At 34.4% G+C, this 15,553-nt stretch overlaps 1 protein-coding gene across 4 annotated transcripts in view; it reads left to right on the top strand.

The window, feature by feature from the left end:
• Tmlhe (trimethyllysine hydroxylase, epsilon) overlaps window positions 1-15,553 on the top strand; it is a 94,811-nt gene that overhangs the window by 52,058 nt on the left and 27,200 nt on the right. For all 4 annotated transcript variants that reach the window (XM_010614315.3, XM_010614314.3, XM_010614316.3 and 1 more), the window contains 4 exons: window positions 922-1,111; window positions 7,971-8,147; window positions 12,125-12,404; window positions 14,156-14,275. In XM_010614315.3, coding sequence (XP_010612617.1) covers window positions 931-1,111; window positions 7,971-8,147; window positions 12,125-12,404; window positions 14,156-14,275 — 758 coding nt within the window. In that variant the 5' untranslated portion in view covers window positions 922-930. The remainder of the gene's footprint in view (window positions 1-921; window positions 1,112-7,970; window positions 8,148-12,124; window positions 12,405-14,155; window positions 14,276-15,553) is intronic.

Genomic DNA, 15,553 nt, shown 5'->3' with positions numbered 1-15,553 from the left:
AGGGCAGAGGGCAGGGGAAAGGGGAAAATATAAGACCCAAGATACATAATGTAAAAGTACAAGATCCCAATGATGAATGTAACTGTACTGTATACCTAAAATGTACCAATAAATTCAATGAAAAAATAAAAAAAATTAAATATTAGACCAAAGGTTAGTACATTTTTTCTTTAAGGGACAAGATAGAAAATATTCTGGACTTTTCAGAGCATATCTCATCATGTTCTTACATTTTTCTTTATTTTTGTTTACAACCCTTTAAAATGTAAATTCCACTTTAAGGTGTGGGCTATAGCTTGATAGCTCCTGTTTTAGCTAATACTTATAGGTATGTTCAGTAACAAAAGACAGTGAAGAAAAGAAATACAACCCAGATTTCAGCAGGGGCTTTTCTATACCCTCCTCCACAAAATCTTGTTAAGTTTAATGTGAGTCCTCAGTTTTGTAGTCTGTTATTTCAGAATGCTTCCAAGTCATCAGTAAATTCTATTAAGTCCCTGTGACTTTTGTGTATGTTTATTCGTCTCATTTTATATCAACATGAAACCCTATCCCCTCATCAGCATACACACACAAAGGGCATCCACACATACATGCACATAAGTCCACTCAAAATGAGCATTTTGTGAATTTAATTACGTTGTTTCATGTGTATGGAGTAGTAAATAGGTTCACATCAAGAACTACACAGATTTTCTGCAGTTACACTTTCTAATTTATTATAATCTCATTTATTGGCTCTTTATACTAGGCTAAATTAATTCCTTTCAAGATACTATGCTTTTTGGAATTTCTGCTTTGTCTAATCTTATATAGTTGAATTAATTACATCTATTCTTTTACACAGTTAAATCTGTAGTGTTATTCCTATGACCTCATGAAAGTTATTTATTATTGTTATTCTCTTTTCTTACTGTCCAGTATTCTAGGATGTGGTGCCACAGGTTGCCCCACTTGCAAAGGCAGCTCTGGCACTTGCTGAAGGGAGGAATCGTATGCCAAAACTTTCAACAACCCAACTTCAAAAGCTTGTTTTCATTAACCATTCATCGGCATCATACAGCCTCCAAATCCCTGAATTGTGTCTGGCAGCAACATGAAGATCACTTTGGTAAGAGATGTGTGGGGACATAAACTTTTAAAAAATTATAGTAAAAATAAAATGTATGATATTGATCATGTACATGTACAATTCAGTAGTGTTGATTTTTACTGCTCATTTTATTTTTCAGTGACAAATACTTTCTGTGTGGTCTGAGAATGTTTCCTATAGAGTTGAGAGAACCTCTAGCTATTTATTTCCAGGTTGATATTGAAAGTTCCAAGAAAGACAAAAATAACACAAGACAACAGTGAAATTCCAACCCAACTAAGAGTGGGGAACTCTACCCTGTTTCAATCATACTTCATCTCCCTGTATCAATTAACACAAAAAGAAGAAGCAAAGCCTCAACATACAGAGGAGAGTGTTTCAAAAACATACACTAGACATTTTACAACCACAGAAGTTAACAGGTAGGAGTAGGGGTAGCTATACCCCTGCATAAGAGATTTCCCAGATCTTCTCTAACAATTCACACAAACTAGATGTCTTAAAATAACAGGAATTTCTTCTCCTATAGTTCTGGAAGGTAGAAGTATGAAATCAAGGTGTTGACAGGACCGCACTCCCTGCAAAGTCTCCAGGACAATGGTGGCAAACCTATGGCACATGTGCCACAGCTGGCTGTTTGTATCATTGAAAGCTCTAAAATGTTCACCATCCACCATTGCTCTAGAGGAGAATCTTTTCTTCTCATTTCTCTTGGTTGACAGCGCTTCTTGGCATAGCTTTGTTGTGGCAGTAACACTTTGATCTTTTCCTATTCCACATTGTCTCTCCTGTGTCTTCAAATTTCTCTCGTTGTAGATACCGTTTATTGGATTTATAGCCTACCCTAATACACTGTAGTTTCATTTTAACTTGATTACAACTACAATACCCCTTTAGATGTTCCTTGATTTATAGTAATAGGGTAACATCTTGATATAAGTGAAAATGCTCAATTTACCTAATCTTCCATGCATCATAGCCTAGCCAACTAGTACACTGTAGAATACGTGGATCCACTCTTTTGACTTGCCTGGGTCACACTGACTGAAGAGGAATTATATTGGGCCACATATAAAATATATAATACAGTTAATGTGTGTAAGTAAAACTTCTTTATTTTTTATATTTTATTATAACATTTCTAGTATTAGAACAAGGTCATATAATGTCTGACATATGTGGGTTTTGATTCCACTGACTCTGTGGCAGGTGCAAGAGGCAGAGTTAGCAGTGTAGGGACACACACTGTGCTCTCTTCCACACAGCCTTCAGTTGTTGGCCCAACAGTCTGTGCTCAAGCACCCTGCTACTGAGTCATGAAAAATGTCACTAAAAATCACATGATAACATTAAAAGTTTGTGATCTTGTGAGTCCCCCATTCTTAGCTGTCCAGGGTCACATGGGGCCTGGGCTGCAGGTTGAACATGTCTGGTAGAGTATCATTTCTTCTCATGATCATGTGGCTGACTGGAATCTGTGACTCATTGCTGCTGCCTGGCATAGTGAGAGAGTATTGTACCGCATATTGTTAATCCAGGAAAAGATCAAAATTCACAATTCAAAAGATAGTTTTCTATTGAGAACATATATCTTTTGACCAGAGTGATATATGCACACCCATGTTTATAGCGGCACAGTTTGTAATAGCTAAAACTGGGAAACAGCCCATTTGCTCATCAGTTGAAGATTGAATAAAGAAGATGTGGTTTTTCTATAAAATGGAATATTACTCAACCATAAAGAATGAGAAACTAGACTCATTCATAGGAAAATGGATGCATATTGAGGATATACTCCTAAGTGAAATACATAAGTCACACATGTGTAAATACGGAATAGTTTCTCTGGTGTGAATAAACTGTAATAGTACATAATATCCTAATGAGACAATTGACATTGTGAAGTGGGAAGAAAAGGGCTAAAGGTGATGGGAAAATGGGAAGGGTAGGGGAAAGGTAATAAGGGAAAAGAAAAAAATAGGAGAAAATGAAAAGATGGAAATAAAGTGTTTGTAAATGGGGAGGGGAGGAGGGGGTGAAGGCAGGGCAGGGACAAGGGGAAAAAATGAGAACCAAGTCCACCTGTCATGTAAAGGTACAGGATCCCAATGATGAATGTGACTGTACTGTATACCTAAAATGTACCAATAAACTCAATAAAAGGGAAAAAAAGAGAACATATATCTTTTTCATCATTGTCATGGCTTATAACCAGATGTTCTCCCAAAGTCCCATGCACTCAAAGGTGAGGCTTTTTGGAGATGGCTGGATCTAGGTGTGTAAATGCGTGTAGGAACCACCCTATGAGTTTATTCCTGACTGGGGAACCAACAAGGACAAAAGACAAAAGACACAATAATAATCTGGAAAAGGGCCAGGAGACTCTTGCCACTAACTAGTAAACAAAGAGCCTCGATCTGACAGTGTTTCTCACTTTATTATTAGACTCACACAAACTAGAATAAAGCAGGCACATGACCCAGGGTTCAGGGAAAGTTTTGTCAGATTCTCACAATTTGTAGACTGCACCAGAATATGTATTTTCTTTTCATCAGACCTCAGCTGTAGTTGGTTCTCTCCTTGACAGTGGCTGGCACTGACATGCTAGCAACCAGACCCAGGGGAGGAACAGCTTGCTATCCCTACCGCTGTGTCCCAAGTAGAATTCAACCCAGGCTTTTGTCTCACACCTGGTTTCCCATAAATGTAGATTACGGGTGCGTGGCTCTTGATTAGTCCACTAATTGGTTTATCGTGATCCTGGGTGTGGGCAGTGGTAAACCTCACCCTGGATTTGGGTGGTGCCACCCAAAAAGGCTTGAGAGGAAAACAAAATTATTAGAGGAATTTAATATCTGGCACCCATAGAGATAACAAACAACAAACACAGACCAAATCCTTCACTGGATTAATATAATACTCATGCTGAAGCCCAAATTACCTCAGTATCTACTGCATATACAATATAGAGTATGGCTTTCGACAATAGAAAAATTACAAAATATACTGACAAGAAATACTGTAATTGGAAGACATAAAGCAACATCACAATCAGATTTACATATAATACAGGTGAAATTATTGGTCAGGATTTTAAGATCTTTTTGTGTTTATGAATAATATCATTGCACTATTGAATTGCCTTGAATTTATATAACTTTGGGTAGTATGGATATTTTAGCAATATTAATTCTTCTAATCTGTGAACATAGAATATGTTTTTGCACTGTGCTCCAGCTCAAATAGTTTCCTTTGAGAACAAAGCTGCTGGTTGTCCTTGCTTGCCGTTCCTTGTAGAACTACTGCTGACAGAGCTGGAATGGTGCTAGGATGTAAAAGAACACCAGGGTAAACACACCGCATATTTTCACTCTTCTTTACCGAAGTTCAGTAGATTTTTTTTGGAAGAAGAAGAAGTGTTTCTTTTAAAAATAAAATGTAGCCGGGGATTTAGCTCCGTGGTTCCGGCGCCTGCCTTGCAAGCACAAGGACCCGAGTTGGATCCCCAGTACAAATAAATAAACAAATAAATAAATAAAACAAAAATAAAATTTTAAAGAATGGCCATCATCAAGAAACCAAATAGCAACAAATGCTGAAGAGGATGTAGAGGAAAAGGAACTCTTCTACACCGTTGGTGGGAATGTAAACTAGTTCAACCACTGTGGGAACCAATGTGGAAATTTTTTAAAATATTAAAAATAGAAATTCCACTTGACCCAACTATCCCCCCTTTGAGGTATCTTCCCAGAGATGTTGAAGTCATCATATTACAGGGATACATGCATGCCCGTGTTTATAGCAGCATAATTTATAATAGCTAGAACCTGGAAACAGTGCATATGTCCACCAACAGATGAATGGATAAGGAAAATGTGTAATTTATACACAATGTAATAGGACTACTGTGCATAAAAAGGGTAAACTTGAGGCATTCATGGGCAAATACATGCAGCTTGAGAACTATGTTAATTGAAATAAAGAGACACAAGCTTAAATATTGTATGATTTTTCTTATATGAGAAACAGATCTATCTATATATATATATGATATATATTTATGAAGAGAGAGATCAAAATGAAGATAGATAAATAGGAAGTAAGGAGAAGTTCAAATAATTCCCCAAATTATCTATTCCATTGTTTGAAAAATATTTTAAGATACAATGCTAATTTGTTTCATTTATACTCCTAGTTTCTTTTTAATCACTGAAAAGAATGTTTTGTCTTTTTATTTGTTTCTTCATTGTAAGAGAGCCTTTTTCTGATTTGTACTCTGAGTACTCTAATATTTTGGCTATTGTTTTAAGATCATGATACACAGTATATTAATCAGTGTTATTCTCTAATTATTTTGTTAGGAAATTTTACTTATTTTCATAGAAGTAAGAGTGTTTTTAGTATTTTCTTTACTAATATCTATTTGTGTTGTATTAAAATTAAAGATATTTAAAGTATATTTTAAGTATATTTAAAGTATATGCCATTGTGCTCTGAGATCCATATAGATAGTAAAATGATTACCATTATGAAGCAAGTTAATATATCCATCATCTCAAATAGTTATTCATTTTTGTGTGTGGCAAGAGCAGCAAATCTACTCATTTAGCAAAATTTCCAAATACAGTACCCTATTATTAACTATAGTCCTCATGTTACACTTTAGAACTTTAGACTTCTCCATTGTACTTATCTAATACTTTCTTTAGATTCCACATATTAGTGAGATTAGAATGTGATTTTTCTTTCTGTATCTGAATTATTTCACTTATGGCGTTGGCGTTTTCTCTTAGTGGTCACAATAATTTATTTTATACGGTGGGTATTAATCCTTTCATGTTAAAAATATATTTCCCAGTTTTTTGTTGTTTTTATTTTTTTTCTTTTTATTGAGTTTATTTGTACAATCTAGGTATACAATACAGTTACATTCATCATTGGGATTCTGTACCTTTACATAATAGATCTTGATTCTCATTTTTCCCCTTGTCCCTGCCCTCCCTTCACCCCCTCCTCCCCTCCCCATTTGCAAACACTTTATTTCCATTTTTTCAGTTTCTCATATTTTTTTCCTCTCCCTTATTACCTTTCCCCCACGCTTCCCACTTTCCTTACACCTTTAGCCCTTTACTTCCTATTTCACATTATTAATTATCTCATTAGGATCCTGTGTACTATTATAGTTTTTCACACCAGAGAAACTATTCGGTATTTCAGTTAAAGAAATCTCTGTGTGGACATTAAAAATAGGGAATCCTAAAATAAAACTAAAAAGGAAAGTAAAAGAGAAAAGGCAATGATGTAACATTAAAATAATCCTTAATTCTGGAGATGAAAATGGTCCCCGAACATATTTAAATTGCTTCTTGCTCTTGTAGTCTTATCTTATTCTTTTTTTCATTATTTAGAGAATACTTTATTAGTTTCTGTAATCAAACCCAAGTAGATATAACCTTACATATTTAGTGCAATGCGTTACCCCTGTACACATGGAAAAAAATTTTTTTTTAAATTAACATTTCTAGACCATTACGGCTGTCCATTTCTGTACAAAGCCAACTCAACACAGTAAATTGGGATAACTTTTTCCAAAGTTGACAGCACCGTTAAAATTTCCCAAAATTCAATTTATATATATGTGTATATATATATTTCTATTTATATAAAAAGATTAATAATAGCAGTATGTTATGCATCGATAGCAGCAACAGCTTTTCCAGGTTCTGCAGTCATCTGAACAAAATTGCAGACATTCAGCACACTCCATTAAAATAACAAAAACAAAAAAAACAAAACAAAAAATAAAAACAAAGAAAAGAATAATAGGCAGGCCACCGAACCGCTGAGCTACACCCCTGGCTGTTGTTTTCATATTGCTTACAAAATATATTTTTATCTTTTATACTTTTTCTGTTATATTAAAGCAGCCTTTCCTACCTCAAGATTGTTAACATAATTTTTAATAGTTTTGTTTATATATTGTAGTATATGAGAAATTTACTGTTCTAAATAAGAACAAAATTTGTCTCAGATATTCATTTCTTCCAATACTTTGGTTGCTCCACCTTTCTTCCACTGTTGTTAAATGGCATATTTTCAAATACTGTATATCCATGTGCATCTATGTTGGGATTCCATTCTTTTCCCTTGATCTATTAATTTGTTTTGTATGAATTACACACTTTTTAGTTTATAGTTCTATGTTATGTTTTTGTATCTGTTATCCCATGTGCTTCTTCTTCGAAGTTGTTACTTTATTACTTACCAATATGTATTTTGGAACTGACTTGTCCAGTACATTGGGAACTTCCTCTAGGATATGGATTTGAATTATATGGAATTTGTGTATTAATTAGTAGGAAAATTGCTTTCTTTTCAATATTGAAATTGCCCAGCTGTGAACATGGCATTTCTCCATTCAGGTTTCCTTCAGGTCCTTTAGGATGGTTGCGTATATTTCTCCATAGCACACTCTTCCATTTGTGTTTGTTCCCAGACACAGTTCTCTGTTGTTCTTACAAATGTGATTTCATATTTATTTACTTTTTGTAATGAGTAAACTGGTACCTGGGAAAGTCTTTGACTTTTTGTTAAAACTTTACCCTAACAGAAAAGTTGCCAGAATAGTGCAAGGCCTTTGTATTTGGGCATATTTCTGAGTTTTTTATACTTTTCCATTGTTTTATCGGTCTATTCCTATGCCATCTTCACACCATTTTAACCATTGACATTCTAGAGTATGTTTTAATAACTGGCAATGGCCTCATCTCTTCTGTATTGCTCTTGGTTCTTGGTGAAAGTCTTTTAGAAGGAAATTTCTTGCTACTGATTTTGTTTAGTTTTCCTAAATATTTCTGATAAATGTGGTTTTCCCTAGAACTACAATATGCTAACACTGTGATGCGCTTTGACTATGTCTGGCTCCGAGACCACTGTCGCTCAGCATCTTGCTACAACTCTAAGACTCACCAGCGCAGCCTGGACACTGCTAGTGTGGATTTATGTATCAAGCCAAAGACCATTCGTCTGGATGAGACTACACTCTTTTTCACTTGTAAGTGGACAAGATACTTGGTCATTTTTGGAGTAGTCTCACAAAGAAAAATTATTTTGTGGAAAAAAGTGATTCGCAGCTGGGCATGGTGGTGCACGCCTGTAATCCCAGCACTTGGGAGGCTGAGGCAGGAGGATCACTGTGAGTTTGAGACCAGCCTAGGCTACAAAGTGAGTTCCAGGTCAGTCTCATCTACCTAGTGAGACCTTGTCTGAAAAAAAAAAAAAGATGTTTCGCTCCTTTCCAAAATTGTTTATTCTTTCAGATACTTTTTTCCCCTTGCTTTGGTAGCACTCTTGAGAATCTTTTGTTCTCCTCATAGATAACATCATACTTAATGTTGAGACTGAATATGTTGGCCATTTATGCATCTTCTTTTGAGAAATGTTTATTTAGGTCTATTGCCCATTTTGGAGAGATAGACGCTAGACATAGGTCACTGGAGCAGAGAGCCCAGAAACAGATCCTCACAAATCTATTAAGCTTTCTTTGGTAAATGTGCAAAGTCTATTAAATGAAGAAAGGATAATCTTCAACATTTGATATTGGAGCAATTGGATATCTATAGAAAGGAAAAAAAGTAACCTCGACCCAGGTTTCACATTTTATATAATAATAAACGGAATAGACTGTGGGCTTAAATGTGAAACGTAAAACTATAAAATTCATAGAAAAGAACATAAAAAATCATCAGATTCTAACTGGGACTAGGACTAAATACAGTAATTCTAAACTCAGCAGAAAAACAAAAAATCAAATTAGAAAATAGATAAAAGGCATGCACAGACATCTTACTTCATAAGATGCACAAATTGCAAATAAACACATGAAAAGATGATCCCCATCATGTCATTAGATAAATGATAGTATCACAGCAAGATTTCACTACATACCTATCATAGTGACTAAAAAATATCATAACACCAAATGTTAGAGAAGATAAAGAGAAATTCTATTAGCCATATACTGCTGATAGTAATGCAAAATATTACTTTCCTATTACAGCCACTCAGGGAAAAAGTTTGGCAGTTTCTTAGAAAATTAAGCATGCAGTTACCATACAACTCAGAAATGTACCCTCTTGTACATTTATCCAAAAAATATGAAAACCTATACAGTATTTACACAAAAATGCTTGTACATTAATTTTCACATCAGTCTCATTTGTAATAACTAAGAACTGGAAACTACCCAATGGGTGAATAATTAAACAAACTGTTATAGTGGAGTATTACTCAGTAATAAAAAAAAATTCCATTAACATATATGATAATTTAGAAGAATCTCAGTGAAATTAGCTGGACAAAAGCCAATGTGCATGACACATTTATGTAACATTCATAAAGTGACATAGCTATAGAGGTAGAGAACATATTATAGTGGTACCTCGGTTCACGAATTTAATTCTTTCCATGATTCTGGTTGCAAACCAAATTGGACAAGAACCAAGTCAAACTCCCCCATAAGGTCAACACTGAATCAAACAATTTAATTTGGGACACAATATACAACATCCATAACTTAGAGGAAGACAAGCTTATTTTGGCTAACAGTTTCAGTCCATGGTCAAGAGTTCCAAGGCAGGAAGGGCATGGTGGAAGAAAGTTGGTCATGTCATGGAAGCCAGTAAACAAAACAAAGTGAGGAGTGGGGGAGGAGGGTCTAAGCTTCTAGGTCAGTTCCCAGTGAGCCACCTCTTCCAACCAGGCACCGTCTCCTAACACCACATTCAATTCTGAACTCTTCCGTGAATTAAACCACTGATGAGGACAGTGCCTCCATGATCCAATCACCTTCCAAAAGCCCCACTCTGAACACATAAGGCCTTTGGGGAACAATCTAGAGCTAAACCCTAACAGATGTTAGCACTGGGAAATGGTTAAAAAAAGAGTACAGGGGACTTCCCTATACATTGCTTTATAACATCCTATGAAGCTACAATTTCCAAATAAAATGTTAAACAAAGGAAGCATTAAAGGAAAAAATGTTTACAATCAATACATTGACTATTAATTTTCCTATAATAAGCATCAGAGAAATAATTTAATTTTTTAAACTTGACAAAATATTTTCAAACTGTATTATAAATACCACTTCCCCTTAGTATATAAAGTACTATTACTAAAAGACCAACTACCCTTAGATACTATTGCTACCCTAAGATGCTATTGCTGAATTGTAGGAAAAGCACCGGTAATCCCATAGAAAAATATAAGTGAACAAATCATTGCAAAAGTAATCAGCAAACATTTTCTCTAAGGGATCAGACAATAAATATTCTTACACTTCGTTAGCTGTATGGTCACAACTATATTGAACTATAGAGAATATGAGACTATAGAACTATGGAGAATATGAGAACACAGAACTACAGAGAATATTAAGCTATAGAGAATATGTAACTAAGTGGACATGTGTGTTACAAAATAGAGTCCACAAAAACAAGTGCTGGATTTGAATCATAGACCATACTTTGGTGGCCCCTGCATTAAATACACATAGATATCTAACAGGTGTGGAAAATGCTATTAGCTTTATTAGTAAGCAAATAAATTCAAATTATTATAAAATATTTTTTTACTTAACTAAATTAGAAAAATACATATTTTTTAAAAGAATTCTCAATTTGATGAGTACTTATATACTGTTGGAAGGAATAAAGATAAAATCTTCCTAGAAAGTAATTTGCTTATACATATCAATAAGCTTAAAAGTTTATATAAGTCTTGATACATACTATATCTTTAGATTATTAGAAATATGGATAAAAATAATCACCATTAAATAATAAGAAAATTTTTCAAAAATGAAACCTTGTACCCAGGGGAGCAGACTATTTAGGTAGATACTGGCACTCTATATTTTACAAACTTTCAGAATTAATTTTTCCAAAGATTTTATCTTAAAAAGTATAAAATGATTGCCAGAATGTTAAATGGCATTGATGGGCACAAAATTATTTAACTGTTATTTTTTATACTACATAAAGATAAATAGTAGAAAACTGAAAGGAATGATGTTAACCTGTCAATTATGGTCTCATCTAAATGATGGAATGATAAATACAGGTAATTTTTAATTTCTCTTTACTTGGTTATGATTTCCAAATTGTTTACAATAAGTGTGATATTTTTTGTCAAGGGAAAGGAGAGAAAAGGCGACAGATGAAAAAAAAAAGGCAAGACACATAGCCTTTTACTATTTCTGCTGCCTCCATTACTTATCTTAAGGATTTTTTGGAAAATTTGGGGGTTGGAAGAGGCAGGTCACTGAGAGCTGAACTTTCTTTTGCACAATGGGAAAAGGCAGTTATAAAGACACTTTATTGTAATGACACAAATTTTATCAGATTTTATGTTATTAAACAGAAATGGCCTAAACCATTTAGAAGAGGAACGTAACACAGAATGTTACTGCCTGAATCAAGAAGATAGAGTTCTGGTTCCAACTGTGGTACAAGTTCAGCATCTTTGAATTTGGTAAAGTTTATACAAATATTACAAAATTCAAAGAACTCCAAATCTGAAATACTGCTGGTCCCAAAAAGTTTGAGTAATACTCAACACTAACTGACTTTTTTACCATATGGAAATTTAACATTAGTCCCTTCTAGCTTAAATATTCTAAGTTCATTTGTAGGCAGGAGATGGAAATTGGGAGCAAGTGCTGAGGAGACTGAAAACCTGCTGGGATTATAATTCTTTGAATACTTAGTAAATTTTTGAGAAGGTCCTTTGCTATATAGCTATGGTTCTATTTATTTATTTATCTTTTTGGAAGATTTATCCATTTATTCATGCATACCAATCTACCTACAAATATTTCTCTCTCAGAAGTATTCTTCTAAGTACTCTTACTCATACTCTGGTTTCATAAACAATACAGTACTGGGTAATTTAAGAATTAACATTCTTAAGCAGTAAATCGTTGACAATCTTTGTAATTATTATCTTAATAACTTCTTTTCCCTAAAAAAGGGCCAGATGGTCATGTGACTAGATATGATTTGGATTGGCTGGTGAAAAATAGCTATGAAGGGCAGAAACAAAAGGTTATTCAGCCTAGAATATTATGGAATGCGGAAGTCTACCAGCAAGCCCAAGTTCCATCTGTAGATTTCCAGAGTTTTTTAGAAACCAAAGAAGGACTGAAGATGTTTCTACAAAACTTTTTGCTTTATGGAATTGCATTTGTAGAAAATGTCCCTCCCACTCAAGAGCACACAGAGAAGTTGGCAGAAAGGATCAGCTTGATCAGGTAATTTATTGGTTTTCTGAAATCCATAGTAATTAATTTCTAGAACATGAGCACCAACAAAAAATATAAAAGGGATGGTTACTCTTGTTTTCAATCCAGAATACTCTGTAACCTAATTAAGAGTACTGTCATTTGCAGTGCCTTATAATGAGGACTAGATTTCTCACCTTTAAAGATACTTAAATGTTACATTTAATGAAAACTTCAAAATCATTGGCATATATTTTTTCTAACTTAGTGATCCTCAAAGTGAGAGTTATCATTGTACATTAGAAAAAGCACTAACTGTAAATAACAAGAACTAGGTTGTAGTCTGAGTTCTACCATCAAGCTGTTATATGACCATAGGCACATCCACTACACACACACACACACACACACACACACACAAACATTTTCCCTTCTTTTCAATGGAAGATTGACTATGATGTCTAAGGATTATACATTTTTTGCCTTCTGTGATTTACCTTCTTCTGTGATTCCCAGAGCTTGATTCAGAGATTGGCTGTAAATAAACACTATATAGCATTTAACCATCACATCTCTCATCCATTATTTTATTTTGATTATAGTAATTCTGATAATTATATGTTATATCCCATTCTACTGATGAAGCACCTGATTCTAAGATATAATAAGTGGCTTGCCCCGGATTTCCCTGATAGCAAGCAATAAAGCTGTCATTTAAGTAGCTGAGGTTTTCTGATCCTAAGTAGTAGTACCCTTTTCTTTACCATTCAAAATTTCTAGTTGGCATATAGATAGATCTTCTGCAGTATTAAATGTGAAATAAAACTACTTCACTTTAATTAATATTTCCCTTTTATTTAATAAAACCCAGATATAGTTGAGTATATAACAGACAGTATGCTGGGTCAATTCCCCTGTACTAGTAGAGCATAAATTTGTAAACCATTCAGTTTGAAACAGTTTGAGAACTTTAGAATAAAAGAAATTGTGCTGGTAAGCAATAAATTGAGAGGGATTTAGAACTTTTAGTTGAAAAAGAAGAACATTTCTTGTTTGGATTTGTGTATTCAGAGAATAAGAACTCTGAGAGCTGAAGAAATTAAGTGAACTTTAGGTCAGATCTGAGCCCACCACAAAAACAATTACAAAATCAAAATCTACATTGCATGCCTCAAGGAGAAATGCAGCAATACAGCAATTCTCACTGAATACTTGTAACACAAACTATCCTTTTCTCTTTTCCTTATTTGTCCATGTCCAAAAGATAAGTGAAGATCTACATTAATCACTTCTATGTCAGATGAAGAATATGGAAATACTTCAGTCACCCCTGAAAATTGGATTATCCAAGATATTAGAAAATTAACACTATTACTGAAAATTAAGAATATTAATAAAAGACAACAGTTATTTTTAAAATTAAGTAAAAACATCACTTCTAGAAGCAGCTATCATCATCTTTTTCTATGAAAGGAAGGTAAGCACAGGGAGTAACGTTGAATGTGAAGGCTATTAAAAGTAGGCATATAAACAACGTAGTATGATTCCCTAAGCTTTCAGAATACATTATACTTACACAGTTTTCCCCTCAACTTCCCAGAATGTTAATCAGTGGCAGAATTGTCCATATGTGTTATGTTTAACTGTCAATTTCACCTTATGAGTGTAAATCTGAAAAACAAAATCAGTTTTTATTTGTGAGCAACTAAAGAAAGTATTGGAAGTAGTTTTGAAAAATAAGAAGGAAATTTCAAATGTCTTATAGATCTTTTTATTGACAGAGAAACCATCTATGGGAGGATGTGGTATTTCACGTCAGATTTCTCCAGAGGCGACACTGCATATACCAAACTAGCTCTGGATCGGCACACTGACACTACCTATTTTCAAGAACCCTGTGGGTAGGTGGATTCGATTTTTACAGCATAGCATACTTACATGTGATGGCCTTAAGTAGTTCCTTAATCAATTCCTATTCTATTTGAACCAGGATTACATCTACTGCTATAAATTTGTATGATTATTTCTCTCTCTTCCTCTAGAAACATAATAATTTTTAAATACTTAGCTCAGTCTTCTTTAGACTAGTAAGAATAAATATTTAAGCAATTGAAACCCCTCCTTACTATGTAAATGTGGTCTTGATTTTGTTAATTTATAATTTTCTCAAGGTCATTATAACCTACCAAGAAAAATATCGACTAATCATTAGTTTTGGGATTTTACAGCTTTCTAGTCTTTAGTTAACATATTTCAAAGAGGCCAGTCCTGCAAGCGTTGCTATTTCGAGTATGGTACTAAGAGGTATTTGAATCTGACTTACAAGAAGTTGGAGGGAAGAAGGGCTGAAAAATAACCTTTTCCACATTGAATCAGTAGCTTAAGTTCCCTACCGTTTGCAATGTACAGGAGGCACCTCTATGGTTTTTATTTATTGTTGTTAATCTTGCTCCTGAAATAGATGATGAGCTTGAGACTTATTATGTCAGTAAAGTGAGTGTACTGGACTAATAAAGTATAATCGGGTGATCGTATACGATCTGTTATGTTTATATTTATTTAAAAGTTTAAAATTTAAGAATGTTTGGTTTGGAAAAGGAAAAATAAATCAGTTTTCAGGTATCCTGCCCAACATTATCAGTGTATGGAAAGATCAACAGCACTGCCTCTTCATTCTATTTTTTTTGGTACCGGGGATCGAACTCGGGCCCTTGTGCTTGCAAGGCAGGTGCCGGAACCACTGAGCTAAAATCCCCGGCCCGCTGCATCTTCATTCTAGAACACACACACACACACACACACACACACACACACTCACTCACACAGAAGAAAGAAGGAAGGAAAGAAGGGAGGAAGGGAGGGAGGGAGGGAGGAAATGGAATGAGAAGCATCTGGATAGAGGCTGAGGTTCAAACACTCACTAGCTCTTCCTTCTATGACCAATGCCAAAGATTAGCAACTGTTCCTTAATTTTACCCCTTCTAATCAATACCAAAGGCCAAGTAGATTTGTGATGTAGAAATAATGGCTGAGAGTGAAAACTATGGTAGCAACCGGACCTAGCTTTATATCCTATCCTAAATATATATTATTATAGCTTTGTGATCTTGGACAAGTTAAAATTTCTGTGAAATGTTTAGATCAGAATTACTTAGGAGCCAAAGATCCTTAATTCAAGA

The sequence above is a fragment of the Fukomys damarensis genome, unplaced genomic scaffold (genome assembly GCF_012274545.1).
Source record: "Fukomys damarensis isolate Sample0158 unplaced genomic scaffold, DMR_v1.0_HiC HiC_scaffold_39, whole genome shotgun sequence".
NCBI lineage: Eukaryota > Metazoa > Chordata > Mammalia > Rodentia > Bathyergidae > Fukomys > Fukomys damarensis.
This window is presented reverse-complemented; position numbering and strand designations above follow the sequence as displayed.